The 16,922-nt window shown below is 35.6% G+C and overlaps 1 protein-coding gene across 1 annotated transcript in view; it reads left to right on the top strand.

Moving 5' to 3' along the window:
• Positions 1–4,816: 4,816 nt before the first annotated feature.
• LOC140756999 (fibroblast growth factor receptor 4) overlaps positions 4,817–16,922 on the top strand; it is a 125,094-nt gene continuing 112,988 nt past the window's right edge. The window contains exons 1-5 of the mRNA XM_073092551.1: positions 4,817–4,846; positions 6,951–7,080; positions 7,378–7,472; positions 7,868–8,012; positions 15,423–15,600. Coding sequence (XP_072948652.1) covers positions 4,817–4,846; positions 6,951–7,080; positions 7,378–7,472; positions 7,868–8,012; positions 15,423–15,600 — 578 coding nt within the window. The remainder of the gene's footprint in view (positions 4,847–6,950; positions 7,081–7,377; positions 7,473–7,867; positions 8,013–15,422; positions 15,601–16,922) is intronic.

Genomic DNA, 16,922 nt, shown 5'->3' with positions numbered 1-16,922 from the left:
GTGTCACGCGGGTTTACGCACGTATCCTATTTGCACGCGTGAACGCATCCAGTACGTTCGTAACCCACACATAACATATTATGTAAGATATCATATCTAAGAAATACTCTTAGAATGCAGGTGGTATGAATGCGGACCAGATCCGCGCTCGGGCAAAAAACCGCGTGACAGGAAAAAGGCCCTTGGTGGCAATTTAAAACGTGGTGTAATTTTTCATAAGGCGGATTTGATATATTGTTGTAATTAAAAATTAAAAGGTTTTTTAAAATATACTTAACTTACGGAAGAACGCTAGTACGCCTCTTTAAGTCTATCGTTAAGACATCCTACATCAGACCAATCATAGATCAGATTACTTTTCATAGTGACTAAATTGGAACGCCTCACAGGTTTATCGCTTCTACTGTCACTCACAATAAACACATCATAAAATCTCTTTCATTTAAATAAAAGCTTCAATAAGGAAATGGTATGGGTTTGAATGCAGTTTTTTTTATTATTGCCGCGCCTTATTCTGAAATATATAAAGGGATTATATCCCTATTGGATCCCTATTGGATTATATTTTTATGACTAATGCGTAATATCAGTAAGTCGTCAACCAATTACAGTGTCATTGTCATTACAGTCTCATCTCAGTGTGATAGGGGCTTAGATTTTAGTCCGACGCGCTAGTGGTGCATTTGTGGCGCGCTTGTGCATTGGTAGACTTCACACGTCCACACAACTTATTTTTAAGAAGTCTCAGGCGTTTCCTCGCGATGATTTCCTTCTCCATTTAAACAAGTGATAATGAATTTTTAATCCGCACATAAACTTAAAAATTTAGAGGTGTGGGCCACGGTTAAGAGCCCGAGTTCTTACCACCAGGCTTCTTAATGTCTTCGCCTTAATACTACTAAAATCGTAATCGTAACGAATGTTTATCGAACTATCGACGCATTTCGATTCTCTATAGTATTTACAGTGACCCCTATTTAACTAAGCGTGTTGTGTTTATAACAGTAACAGTTACTGTTAATATAACTATTCCTCGTGAACAGTAAGTGAACAATAAGTGAACAGTGCGTGGAAATGAAATGTGTGAACAATTATTATTTTGTTATCCTTGTGTGAAGTTTTGTAAGAATACTGTTATCAATTTGTGATGCGTGTTTATTCAGTGTGGATGAATCAATTCCTTTGTTTCATATCAGTATAAGTAACTGTCAGTTTTATTTAAATCAGTTAGTAAATAACTTTTGCACGCGACTTTGCTTAAACTTTAAGTTATAATAAATAAATAAATCTCCTACAGTGGTTATGTAAAAATAAATGAATGTTATTCTCCCCAGATACCTTGCTACATCTTACAGCCCTTAAAGGTTACCCTTACTTAAAAGGTTAAATTTCGAAAAACACTTAAATATACATTGAACAAAATTATTTTCATGTTTTTAAAATGAAAATTAACATAAACAATTATCTTCCCATACAAAATTTGTTACCGCGTTTGACCCAAAAGGATTGAATTTTGGAGCATTAATTCGTCGTGGAAAATCATTTCCCAAATTTCAAGTTCGTATTACAGTTTAGATCGATGACTCTATCAGTCATAAGTCATAAAATTCCTTTTATAAAGATTACATTAACCAATTATTCTATACTGTTTTTATTAATCATTTATTTATTATGCCCTATGTTAGATTAACTAAAGACTTCTCATAATCTAGAATTAAATCGTGTGAATTTCGAGTGCAATAGAATTATGTGAATTTTGAGTGCAACGCCCGTGGCTCGATCAGAAACTAGATGTGTCATTGATTATTGAAAACATGTGGCCAGTTCTAGAAATATGTGTTCTGTGAAAGTGTGTGCAGTTTTGTTCTGTGTGCTGACTTTGAGAAGCAGTGTCTCACAAGACCACCCGGGATTTTTTGAAAATCCAGGCGATGGTATGCATCCAGGTATGCGTCTACCTGGACATTATTATGTAAGTTTTTGTTTATTCAAATTTTAAAACTAAAAATCTATTTATGTAAATCTCTTCTCCGATTTTAATATTTCTTTTTTCAACTGCAGTAATATCTATCGACCGTATACAGGGTGAACTTAGGGAAAAATATATTTTATAAAACTAATGATTCAGTTTTATTTTTTATCAAAATCGGCCTCGTAATTCCTTTCAGCATTTTTCGCTAATCCTTATAGTTTCAGATTTGGCCCTGAAGGCCTATTTGAAAAATTCACCCTGTATATGTGCTTGATAGATTTTAACATATGTGGTGTCGTTGGATTCGTCTAAAGTGTAGGAGTACCGTGGGACTCATAACTACCCAATACAGATTATTACTTTTTTAAGCAATAATCTGTATTGGTAATCTGGATATTTTTGTTTTTATAATTTTGACTAATTTGTTAATGTGACAGTTAAAACTTAATCTCGAGCATGATTTAACGTTATGCGTTTTCAAAATATTTCCTCTTAGCATAGGTATAGGTACAATAGAAGAATCAAAAGCTCATTCTTAAAATAACTATAGTAAATTTACATATTATTCGTTAGTATACTACAATAGAATGATGACGCATTATTCAACGAAATGTGAGAATATGACGTAAGCCACGTCGTAAATATTTGATTGATGGCCCATGATGATTAATTTCTGTTTGACCAAAAGATTGCCCTCATAAAAACCGCCACACGAATTTAATGACACTTCGACACATGTGAGCGTGACTGTATCTTTAGAAAGGGTTTTGAAGGCAGACTCTTTATGGTCCGACTGTGGAGGCACCACCTCCAGACCTATGTCTGGCTAAAAACAACAGTGTGTACCGCTGCTGTGTTCTTGGTGTAAAGGTGTGGTAAGGGAGATATAGGTTTCAACTTAGTACTCAGAGTTGACGTATTCGTGGCCGACCTCATGTAAGACTCTAATCTCATCCGGGGTTGATTACATTACATGTCCATGACCCCATGCCATAGCCACTTACCATCAGATGGACTACATGCTCGATCGCTACTTCTGTATTATCAAATAAAAAATTCGCCGAGTACGAGTCGAACACGCACATTCGATATTTTAACAGTTAGATAGAAAAATGCCGAAAAATACCCGTTTGTTCTATGGAGAACCCCCTTTAATATTCAACTTTATTTTATTTTTTAGTATTTTTTGTTATAGCGGCTATCGTTATGCACCTTCTGTAAAAAAATCATTTGTCTATCTATTACGGTTCCGGAGATAAAGTCATGTGAGAGACGGACAGACACCGAAGTCTTAGTAATAGAGTTCCGTTTTTACCCTTTGGGTACGGAACCCTAAAAACGTTGCCTAGATCTAAATCAATACCATATAAGTCAACGTGTAGCTCACATGACCAACTATTAATGATCATTTATCATCAGGTAATCAACCTCGTTTGACATTATCATTATAGAAGTTTCGTAATAAATTTATGTTACTGAATGTTATAAATAAAACACAGGTTTTTAGATTAGTATTTATAGCGGAATAAAAATATTATGTTTATCTATAAAGATGGCGTTATCTATCTTATTTCTTGTCTTATCTTTGTTAGTTTAAACTCAAAACACTTTCTATTTTTATAATGATATAAACATATAAATTGTTTTTAATTGTGGCGCTAAATTTTTTAAGGTGGTAAAATACTTCGACTCTGGAGGAGCCACCTCATCTATTTCTAAAGAAATAACAGTGGTAAACACCGCTGTTTTCTGGTTTGAAGGGTGTCGTAAAGGAAAGACGCGTAGGTACACGCGGCAATATAAGTTAGTACTCAGTGGTAGCATCGTATGGTCAACCTCAGATAGGACTGGAATTCTTACAGAAATTGATAACAAACATCCATAGGCAGCAGTGGCCACTTGTAATAACGTTGATTACATGTTCGGTGTACTCCTTTATTACAATAAAGAGCTTTTTTTACGAGGGGGAAACCTTCAAAAGGTACCCGACGTCATGGGAATGATGCCGGGTTATGTGGGACTTTTACCGCACTAAAACCCCCCGGTGGCTGTCCTCGGCGCTGCGTAGAGGACTCCGGGATCTCCAAAGGAACGCAACCGGAGTCCTCTTAGCGCATAGTCCCGTCGGGCTCCGCCCAGGTGTGCTTGTCGCTGGCCACACCGTCTGGTGTGTACAACGGTATGCGACCACACATACAGCCGTCCTTCCCAGGGTCGCTGTCGGGTGGTTCGAGCTCCCACTCTTGCCGCTCGCAACCCCGGAAGCCCCCTTTTAGTCGCCTCTTACGACAGGCAGGAGATTACATAGTACAATAAAGGCCTAACCTCACTGAACCTAACTCACTCACTGCAAAGCGTTCCGTGAGACTAGTTTATACAATAACGGGATCTCGAAATAACAATAATGAAAAATTACTGGTGTGCATATCTTACATGAGACCCTTTCAGTTTCCGGGATAAATAGAATGTAGTAAAAGTTATACAATATTATTACGAGTTGTCAAAATGCCAAGTCGCATATCTGTTTAGTTGTTTTCGCGTGATGCGTGACCAGATGGGCCATTATTTGTTTAATTGTATTAATTATTATAAATATTTACGTTTATAACTGATACTAGTACATATAATATAAATAAAACAATAATGTATGCTCGTAAGAACATTTATACTCCTGGAGCGTGAATAAAAAATGATTCACTAAATATTTCAACATCATTTTGTGATTTAAAAAATATTTAACAGCTACATTACACTAACACGCCATGTTTTTATGTATTTTTAGATAGTTTTGAAATTTAATAGTAAATCAAGGTTTACTATACCTACTGATCTCTAGAAGCGGGAATGGATTTGGTCATAGGCCTCGGAAAGCCAGTAGGTTGTTAACTTCTTTGGGAGAAGGAAGTAGCAATGTTTATTCTAATTTAAATTTCTCAGGCAATATAAAAATTTAATTTAAATGAGCAAGTTACGGCTACAAGCGGCTACTGCCGCCCATGGACATCTGTAATCAACCCCACATAGGATTAGATATTCCTACCTGAGGTCGGCCACAGATGCGCCGCCCTGAGGACTAAGCTGGAACGCCTCGGAAAAGTATGTCTCCTTTACCACACCCTTCAAAACAGCACACAACAGCGCCTAAGACTGCTGTTATTAGGCAGAAATAGGTGTGGTGGTGGTGCCGCCGGAGTCAAACCACAAAGGGTTCTACCACCTTCAATATAAATTCATACGTGTGTGAGAAATCCATACATAAGTTAGCATAAAACTACTTCACAATAAACCGCGACCAACGTTTATATATAGCTATAAACTTTGGTAACTGATTTTATATATTTTTTATAATATACAGTGTACAGTGTACATATATACTGTACAGTAATATACACCCAAACCAACACAAAAACAATTTGGACTTCGTTTTGCTCCAAAATAGGGTCACCGAGGGTGAGTTGACTCTACGTCTAATCGGTGACGCTCACGCCTGTCTGCGCCTTTCCGTTTCCGGTCCTTCCGTAAACCCTTCAACATAAATGATACAACTCGATGAAACAATAATACTATATAGTCTGATTCATAATTAGGTGTCCAAAATGTAAACAAAGAAATGTCATTGTCAAAATACGATTACAGGTATTGCAAACTATAACAAATTAACAAGAAACGAAAACTTTCACAAACTCAACAAAAAAAAATTTAATAACTGCACACAATTTAAAAAAACGCGTTATGAAAACTAGAAAACATTCGAGTTCGACCACGATCACAAAAATGAATAATATCAATTACGAAACCTAAAAATGGCGGCACAAAAAATGTTTTGGATCCCGATTGTGTTACCATTATCTCAATTTAATTTTCTATCATAAATCTTGTTTTTTATCATTATTACTGTATTTAATGAAATTGAGTTAATATGAATATTGCAAAATGTGAGTTGATTTTAATATATTTAGAATATTATTTCATTATCGTTAAATTCATTGAATATTGACAAAAATAAGAAACTACCATTTGAAACATATTTTCTTGATAGGTCAACACCTTTGTTTACATTTTGGACACCTAATTATGAATCGAACTATACGTAGTTTATTATTTCCAATCTGTCGGTTTGTCTTAACTATTTTTGGAAATGTTTAATTTAAATAGGGTTTTCAAGTGTCATGTAGATGTATCATGTACTAGATAGTATTATATGAATTCGGAGAACTATAATTTATTTAATTTTTTTTTTATTCAAGTAACAATGAGCAGTTTATTTGCCTTGTTATCACTGCCATCCATGAACTTCTTTGATCAGCTGCAAATTTTAAATTGTAATTAAGTATATGTATAAATTTAAAATGTGTATTCCATTATTGTGCGCCTATTTGTGGCGGGAAAATAGATAAATCTTTGTTTTCAATTAAGGCCTATTGTTATATATATTTTTCACAATAAAAAAGATTTGATTTGATTTGATTTGACTCTTAAGTAGGAAACATAGAACATTTTAAATCTAGTGTCTAGTTTTACGAGCTCATTTTGAGATTGAAGTAGTCGGTTTTGACTTTTACACAAAGGTAGAGGACGGGAAATTCTATTTTTACTCTGACACTATTTAGAAAATCTGCGGAAAATTCAAAAATTGTGCACGGGAAGCACGAGAAATAATAAACTTACTAATGTTCGAGCAGTTTAAAGTCACATCTAATTTTATTTTAGGAAATACCTGACATTACTAAAATATCTTGTAGATAGGTAGGTAGGTAGGTAGATAGGTAGTAGGAATCTAATCTTAGGTATCTATAATATTGTAATAATAAAAAGTGAATATTCAGTGTATCTTGCAAATGAGTTAATAACTAAGTAATATAAGTATCATAACAAAAAGGATTTTTTCTCTGATGCAGTAGGTATTAAAGTAAGGAATAAAGTTTTTTCCACATAACCTTTGTAGTTGAAACCTTGGCATGACCTTCCATTGTTCCAGGGGTTCGACGCACCCAACGGGTATCCGGTAGTCCACGCCGGGGTTCCTCGTGGACTCTCCGTCTACCCAGTACCCCTGCATCGCTCGCACCACGAGCTGGCCTTCAACGTCACTTGGGAACCGCCTATGGGTAAATAATTATGAATATTTGGATATTCGCATAATTGTGTGTAATTGAATTTGTTGGGAGAATTTTCGGAAAAAGATAATTTTCTTTTTCAGACACGCCTTACGGCAACGACACATCGCAGTTTTTTTATTTTGACCCATTGATTGTTATTATATACAAAGAACATGAATCCTGAATGAAAAAAATCTCTTTAAATTAGTTGCACAGGTCAATGTAAGGTACACCATTTAAAAATTGTGCGGCACGCCCGTTTCATTCTTCTATAGAAATAACTTCAATCGTATTTTTTTATCACAGGACCGCCCGTTAGAGGATATTCATTGGAGGTGAACAGCACAACGATGACAGTCGACTGTCGCTCCAACCTCTGCTACGAGTATAACATACCAGGTGTTAGTATCTTATTTGGATTAGATAAGAAATCTTGCATTTGAACCAATAAATTTAATGCTATTATTCTAATAATAAATTCATTCCTAAAAACCCTAAATCTAAATATTCCAAAAATATTAAAAAGACATTTAAAAAACGTTAAGAAATTTTAACAATGTTTTTTCATGGTACAAATTTCTTTTCATAAACAATTCTATACGTATGTCAGTCCTTCTTATTCTGAGAGGAGATTCGTGCCCAGCAGTGGGATAATAATTTTAGTGGTGTGAACACCACAATTACTATTATTCAAACCAAGTTAGCTAGTAATTTTAGTTAGTAAATTTAGAATTGAAACATATAAAGAGATATGACAGATCGCACTTTTACTAATACTATGTTTTCTTTTGTCTAGATGGCAAGATGGAAGCTAGTTCCCGAGTTCCCGAGCCCAGTTCCCGAAGGATGTGCGGTGCGTCCAGGTTGTACTTACCGGGTGCGCTTGATAGCGCATCCCTGGGATGGACACACTTCAGCTAACTTGGATGTAGAATTAGATGGTTTGTAACTGATTATATTATATAATATTTATATAGTTTCTTTATAATACAGGATGAGCAGACGAGCATGCAGTCCACCTGATGCTAAGTTGCTACTGCTGCCCATGGACTGTAATCAGCCAGATAAGTAAGAGACCTACCTGAGGTCGGTTGAATACGCGTTACTACCCCTGAGTATTCAGTCTGAACCCCTCGGATAAGTATATGTATCTCCCTTACCACTCACTTCAAACAGGAACACATCAGCACTGAATACTACTTTTATTAAGCAGAAATAGGTAGAACGGTGGTGCCTCCGAAGTCAAAGCAACGCGTTCTACCACCATATCATTAAGGATAAATAAATTAATTTTAAGCAGTTATTTCAGATGTCTTAAGTCAAAGTAGCTTATTAGCATGCTATTAATTAGGTCACCACTTATAGATTTGTTATCGAAATAGGACTCGTTCTGAGCGCGTGAAGATGGTTTGCTATGCCTTAGGATAAAGTAAGAATGTCTTATGTAACATCTCTGTTACCAAACCCTTCAAACGAATCACTTTACGACTTCTATTTACAGTTACATAAATAGGACTGAGTTACAGCCATTGATTGACCATTACATAAAGTAGAACCACAGTATAAGGATATATACAGTATTTTAACTCGGCCCTGACCTTGAATTAGATACCTACGGTTGCGCTGGGCAAGGTTACGCGTTAGGGCTGCCTGCCTACAGTTTTTTAATTACATCTGCATACTTGACTTTATTTTTAATTTTTGAATGTAAATGTTGTATTTTTTTATTTAAACAAATTAATGTTATAGTAAATTATATAGAAAGTGTTGAATGAAAATGCATGTTATGTTTTTTAATATGTATATATTACGTAATAAAAACTATTCTTATAATTGGGTACTTGACAGTTACAACAATAAAATATGAAATACTAGTTTTTGCCCGTGGCTTCGCCCGCGTTTAAAAGAAAATAATATGACATACTAACATACATAAAAATGAAAATTCGTGCCTTCATTGGAACGACAGTGGCACCATCTGGCGAAAATTGGTCTTACCAACTCTGGAACCTTCGTGGCCTCATGGATAACAACTTTGCTAAAGATCATCACTTGATCAAACGCATAGTTTACGATTCAATCCTTACTAATATCGATTAAAGTAATCGATTTTGTTAGTCCAAAAGATCGATTCTCCGATTAATCGATCTTAGATCGCCATCCCTAGTTCCCGTGGGATTTCCGGGATAAAAATTATCCTATGTCCTTACTCGGGTCTCAGATTATCTTTGTACAAAATTTCATTAAAATCGGTTCAGTGGTTTAGGCGTGAAGAAGAGACAACCAGACAGACAGACAGAGTTACTTTCGGACTTATAATATTAGTAAGGATGTTCGACATGATAGCTTATAAATTAACATAGATTATGCAATATTTAGTTTAATTTTTAATACAATATTTAATAATAATTTTAATCTATACTCCGATTCATAATTGGGTGTCCAAAATGTAAACAAAGGTGTCGACCTATCAAGAAAATATCTTTCAAATGGTAATTTCTTATTTTTGACGATATTAAAATAATACAACGATAATAAAATTTTGATCTAAATAAATTAAGATCAATTCTCATTTTCTAATATTTATATTACCTCATTCAGAATAGTCCCTCGGCGGCATATCGCGCGAACAAACGGGTGCCGAAAGGCTGCTAAGCCACGCCCTAAGCCTTTGTTGCGCCGCGCGACGACGAATAAATACGACGCGTGCGTTGTGCCCTTCGTTTATCAACAGTTTCGAGTTTTATTTTGCGCGGGAATAATAAAAGTTGTAAATTGGTCGAAGAAATAGTTTTATTCTATTAATTCAGAAGAGGGATAACCTCAAATAACAAACTAACCAAGTGTTAGTCTTTTTTTTTTTTTTTTTTTGGTTACGAGGGGGAAACCTTCAAAAGGTACCCTATGCCGTGGGAGCGGCACGGGGTTATGTGGGATTCTTACCGCACTAAAACCCCCCCGGTGGCCGTCCTCGGCGCTGCGTAGAGAACTCCGGGATCTCCAAAGGAACGCAACCGGAGTCCTCTTAGCGCGTTGCCCCATCGGGCTCTGCTCAGGTGAGCTTGACGCTCGCCACACCGTCTGGTGGGCACGACGGTATGCGACCACACATACCGCCGTCCTTCCCGGGGTCACTAGCCGGGCAGTTCGAGCTCCCACTCTTGCCGCCCGCAACCCCGGAAGCCCCTTTTAGTCGCCTCTTACGACAGGCAGGGGATACCGTAGCCCTATTCTGGTCCCGGAACTACAGGGACAAACCAGGTGTTAGTCTACTGAACCAAAATTACAACAATCATACGTATTTTTTAAAATATCTAATTATATTAATTAAAAAAAACTAATCTAATTTAGTAGTAGTAGTAGTAGTAGTAGTAGTAGTAGAAACAAAAAAAATATACTTCTTAAAAAACCGCCACATCACCCGCTCGTCACTGTGGCACATTCACGACAGTGCGTATACCAAGTGATTACTAACCTCGAGGCGAGTAGGCGTGGCTTGCGTTTCGTGCGTTTGTATGAAGATAAAACACTGTATATATCCTTATACTGTGGCAGAACCCTTAATACATCTATTATTGTAAGTACGCAATAGTAAACACATTGATTTACGTATGTCTTATCAATCGATCAAGTTTCGTTCGCACTGTCGTAAATTGTAGGCCTGATGGATTCTTGAATGCGGACTGACGTAAAACAGAGTGTAAGTGTATAAATCACGATTTCTGTTTATAATATATCAAATTTGTTATCATGATGACGTGAACGAAAAATGCGTGTGAACGAGTTGGCCAGTGGTTCTCAAAGTGGGCATTGGAGGCTTAATGATGGGCTGCTGGGGACCAGAGAAATTTTGAGTGTTGTAAGTAGCGGTTAAGGGTACGATTTCACAGACACACAAAAACGCGCACGCACCCACCCGCGCGCACACACGCACGTACACACACACATTCATATAAACAATATCGATTATTTAGTTTTTATTCATGCTTTGTTCGTCTGAAGTATACAGTAAAATATCTCGTCGATTAAACAAGTCGCGTGGTGGCCCACACCATGCGTGTTTGACATCCAGGCGGTTCCGGGTTCAATCCCCGGCCAGATAGGTATCCAAATAATGAGTTTAGATTTCTATCCTAGGCCTAGGTGTACCTGTATATTATGTATTCGTCTTGTGTATGTCCATGGCACCCACACATGAAAGTCCTAGTGTGAATCTATGCGTGTAGAAAGCGTTATTGTTATGTAACACAGCTCACAAGTCTTACAACTAATATAGCCATCTCATATAACAACTAAACTACTTAAATAATAACCTTAACATACAACCATTTACTAAACTAGAATATCTTACTCTACAGTGTTGTATTGTTTCTTTAGTTTACTCAAACTATGTCGGTATAACCAGAACAAAACCAAAGAGCAAATAAGCAATAGAAATGGCGTATGCTCAATTGTATAAAAATCAGTCGTCACTCTGCGATATGAATAAGTAGTTTAAATTTGATAAAACTGTTATTCTGTACTATATAATGTTCAACGTACTGTCAGAATGATGTCGCTGTTGTAGAGTTTAAACAAAATTTCAAATACATATGTTATTATATAAAAAATGGTACATATCACTGTTATGTTTAATCAAAACTAAAATAACGATTAATAAATCCGATATATTGGAATGGGTGATATGAACTTGCAGATACATAGATACATTTTAAATTCCGCTAACACCGGGCTTGTGTAAGTTAAAACTATTTTGTATATTGACTTTTTTAATTTCGTTTGTTACAATTCTAAATGTGTAAAGAAGTATATATAAGAGCATAATATATGCGTCTCTTCTATTCGCTATTTGTTCTATGGTACATTCTATCAACGCAAATTTTGCTTCTAGATAACAGAATAGGTATTTTGGATTCAATGACGGGCTATTAGCTTCCGATCAGTTGTTAGATCAGTGATTTATTATTAGATCGGTAATGGGTCTTGTAATAAAGAAAATATTTCCGGTACCCATAACCGGAATTATCAAAGGTCAGTCTTAGAATAAATCATACGCCTGAACTGATTTTGAACCCGTACTAGTAATTATGATGAAAATAAAATGCGTCTGCTTGAAAATATACTCTAGGCCGTGCCGCTTTTTTGGCTCGACTTGGCGGAGGCACTGCCATGCCTCCAGATGTTACGATCTAGATAAATCCTGCGACACATATATGACATGCTGTCAAGTCGTTTTAGTTGTAGGGCGTGACGAAAAATAATACATACTTATTAGGGTTTTTTAAGGTGGTGCGACTGCGGCGGTATCACCGCCCCACCTATTTCTACCTAATAACAGCTGTGTTAAGCGCTGCTGTGTTCTGGTTTGAACGGTGTGGTAAGGGAGACACACTTTTCCGAGGCGTTCCAGCTTAGTCCTCAAGAGTAGGTAGTGGAGCAATTGTGGCCGACCTCACGTAGGAATATCTAATCCTATCTGGGGTTAATTAGATGTCCATGGGCGGCAGTAGCCACTTACCACCAAGTGGACTGTATTCTCGTCTGCTACTCCTATATAAAAAAAAGGCTCAAAAAACATTTCCCTCCGCAGCCGTGGCAAAACAGGGCACTATCTTAACGCTTAAAAAGGTATATCAAAAATCTTCTGATGATAACCGGATGAGAGTAGGACGCAAGATTAAAACAGCAACAGAGAACATAAAAAAACTTCATAAGCAAACCCAAAAACAATGGCTTCAAAATTCTATTCGTCTGTTTAGCCCACAAAAAATAACTGCATAAATAACGTAATAGAAATTAGCGCAAAGGTTCCTTCCGCTAGGGATGTACGTTGATGAAAGTATCGATACTAGTGATGTAACGGATATTCGCATTCGCATTCGCATTCGCGAATATCCGCATATTTTTCAATATTCGCATTCGCATTCGCATTCGCGAAAATTATGCGAATATTTAGCGAATGTTTTTAATAATCAAAAAGGAAATTATTATATGCATGCATATGAAATAACATACAATAAATAACACTTAGATATTATTATTAAATCATACTTCTACATTCTAAATTTAAGTCTCATTTATGAAAACAAGAACTTCAGAGATCTTATCAAGTCTAACATTAATCAGCCTTGTTATAACTAGGTTTGTATTTATTTAGTAGTATATTATTACTTTACAACCATTTTAAATAACGTTTACAATTTCTATGTACTAAAAAACTAAACAATTACTTAAAACAAAATTATTAAACTTTATATATCTAATGTATTAAGTATTAATAACCTTTGGCTTTAAAAGTACCTATATTTTTTCATTGCACTTTATGTATCTGAGAAATGAAATATAAACTTAAAAAACAAAACAAATAATACTTAACTTTCTGTGATTATATTCATTCAATTAACCAATATCAGCTCGGCTATGTTCAAAATATATATGGCCGACACGAAACGTCAAACCTGTCAAACATTTTACGCGCGCATTTTTGAAATTTTAAAATATTCGCATTCGCATTCGCGAATGTTGAAGATAAATATTCGCAATCGCATTCGCATTCGCGAATGTGAAAAATCCAACATTCGTTACATCACTAATCGATACAAATATCGATATTTATGTCTAACAATACCAACAAACGATAAGTATCTAAGGTGTCAATACGAGAATATCGATTTACCGATATTTGAAAACTTTCATCGCACTTACAACTCGGAACTAATTTGCCCACAAATGCAAAGACCATTGAATTAAAAAATATATAACTTAAAAGTCTAGCTTAACGACATTTTTAAAATTTATTCGTCTAAGAAGCAACAAACTAAGTTTTAGACAGTATTTTTTCGATAGCTTTTATTTAGATATTTTAGGGTCGATATTATCGAACTTTTGATACAATAGTTGCATCCCTATCTTTCGCCACTCCAATCTGAATTTTTCCCAACAGACTGATCATATGACGTGTGTGGGAGGACATATGTTTATTTCTGGTCTATGTGTGTTCGCGAGAAATTAATCTTAACTTTAACAGCGCATTAATAGCAATTCATTCTAGCGTTTTTACATCTACCTTGCAAATTTCTTTAATAAATCCAAATTTTGTTCACAAGTGCCTAATATTCGTAAATCACTTAACATACCGATCAAGAATTTATCGAAATTGTTTCATAAATATGCCAATTACTCGTTCGTGTATCATGAGATTTCACAGGTTCATCTTATCGATAAGTTTACTTTCAGCACTACCCATTTGGTTAGTAAGAATTAGAAATTCAGATACTTAGATATGATAAGAACATCTAGCATATTCTTTTAATACCTAGTTTGATTCATTATCGTTTGATCTATTTGTAAAAAATACTATGATTTTGAGTTTTTTCGAGAGAAATTAATTAAAAGTGACTAATAAAATGTAGATTTTAAGCGGCGTCAAATTTTGGAAAAACGCATTCAGGCCAAAAAATAAACATTAAAAAATATAGAAGTATTCTTACTTATTATTATTTTCTTCCTAATAAACATTTTTGGGAACTCTGTATTTAAATAACGTATCCATTATCAAATAGAGTTCATTACAAACGTCGCGGGTTTGTCGCCCGACTGTTGCCCACGCTCGCCAAGTTTGCTTGCCTCGTATTTTTCTAAAAATACTCCTTGTTACTAATTATTTCTAGTCAGTAACCTCTTATTTTACAAACAAATATTATAAAAATTATGAAATTGGATCAGAATAACACATTTTCTACGCTTCGAAATAATATTTATTTTATTAAACTTTTTCTGCCTAATAACTACTGTACAGTGTTCAGCACTTCTGTGTTCTGGTTTGAAGGGTGACATTTATCCGAGGCGACCCTATGTAGTCCTTAGGAAAATCTTATTGGGGGTTGTATTGTTGTATAAGGTGGACTGCATTTTCGTTTGCTATATTATTAGCAGTGATAGCTTAGTGGTTAAGAAACTCGGTCTTTCGATCGAGGGGTCCGACGTTCATCCCAGACACGCATCTCTGATTTTTCGAAATTATGTGCGTATTAGAAATTAATTATCACTTGCTAAAACGGCAAAGGAAAACATCGTGAGGAAACCTGCAAGAGATTAATAAAAAAATCTCAAAGGTATGTGAAATCTACCAATACGCACTTGGCCAGCGCGGTGAATCCGGTAATCCTTCTCATTCTGAGAGGAGACCCGTGCCCAGCAGTGCGACAATAATGGGTTGATGATGATGATGATATTATTATTAGTATTTGAATAAAAAATGAAAAACAATTAAAATCCTTATATTTGTCGGCTTAAACATGAACGACTTCTTTATAAATCTACAGTCCACACTAAACAACTGCTCCTTACAGAATGCGTGGCCGGCGTGTGTTCGTGCGCCCACGCGCGGCGGTTGCCGACGCCGGTGGTGACCGCGCGTGCACTCTTCGTGCGCGAGGAGCTTTACGTCAACGTCACATGGTCGCTGCCCGTGCCCCCAGAGCCGCTCCGCTTACCACCGAGGCTACGGAAACAGTATTACTTTATTAGGTTTGTAAGTTTCTTTTTTGTGTTTAGATAAGATTTAGATTTTTAGACGATACACCAGAAGTAGAACCACAGGCCTGCATTACATTTTTACATCGCCTAAGGTGTGGTGCTTCTATATTAGTGCGTTACTCCACTATATTATGTGCTTCATAATAACGTTGCTAAGCAGCTAAGCTAATATGTATTTGAAAGGCAAGACAGAGGCACTTACATACCTCAAGGGTCAAGTTCATATATGGTCAATATTAAGCAGAACTCTTGGAGTTGGGTAGGATAAAATACGATGGGATTGGTTCCTACTCCAGATTAATTGATGATTGATACTCAAAAATGAAGTTAATTAAGTACATTCATGACAACTTATGCCTGTTATTAGTAAAATTAATCTATCAATGTTTTGGTTACCAACGGTTAATATTTTACAATTTTTGCATACTAGAAACTTTCGAACTGTCTTTGGTAGGCAAAATTGACTTAGATTGAGTATTAATAATAGAAGTTAACAAATAATATACTACATATCTACGTACATAAATAAAACATAAAATGAAAAGATCAAAATTGTTTATACGTGACGCCTATTTCATGAGTTATTTAATTTGGAGTTTTACGATCTAACGTCGACATTCATGCTGATAATATTATCTATATAATAAAATATTAATATTTTACGGAGTATAGAAGCCGTGGAACATACGCCTACGCCCTTCACGCCTACGCAGTTCAGGTTTAAGTACAGTACTAGCGTCCCTAGCCAAAATATACGATTAAATTCTATAATCCGTACGCTTTTAGAATCACCACTTTTACCTTATTAAATAATGACAAATTCTCGATTTTAATATAATACAGCTACTTATAGAATGACTAACTTTTACTCACGGCTTCGCTCAGAGTCAAAGGTATACCTCGTAAAAATAATACCTATAAATATAAATAAATACCTCGGTATAAATGTATACCTCGCGGACGGAACTTTTTCGGGATAAAGGTACTATGTCCTTTTCTGAATCTATGACAGCATGTGTACAAAATTGTATGACAATCGGTTTTGTAGTTGAGGCGTGAACGTGCAGCAAACAAACATACAAACTCACATTCGCATTTATAATGTGAGTTGGGATGATGTTAGTCGAAAAATGGAAAAGTGGTTTGACACAAGGAAATAAAGTAGCCGATATTCATAAAAATGTAAGCCTAAATGATTCAACAAAGCCATATGGAAATAATTAATTTAAGAAGGCTCTTACGTTTAATTTACGAAATGTCTGTATAAATAATATGATTAATTTTAGAATCTTCAAAATTTCACATTTTGGTTA

The sequence above is a fragment of the Epargyreus clarus genome, unplaced genomic scaffold, assembly GCF_041222505.1.
Source record: "Epargyreus clarus isolate Ecla_fem2 unplaced genomic scaffold, WU_Ecla_fem_2.2 ptg000004l, whole genome shotgun sequence".
NCBI classification, from domain to species: Eukaryota; Metazoa; Arthropoda; class Insecta; order Lepidoptera; family Hesperiidae; genus Epargyreus; species Epargyreus clarus.
This window is presented reverse-complemented; position numbering and strand designations above follow the sequence as displayed.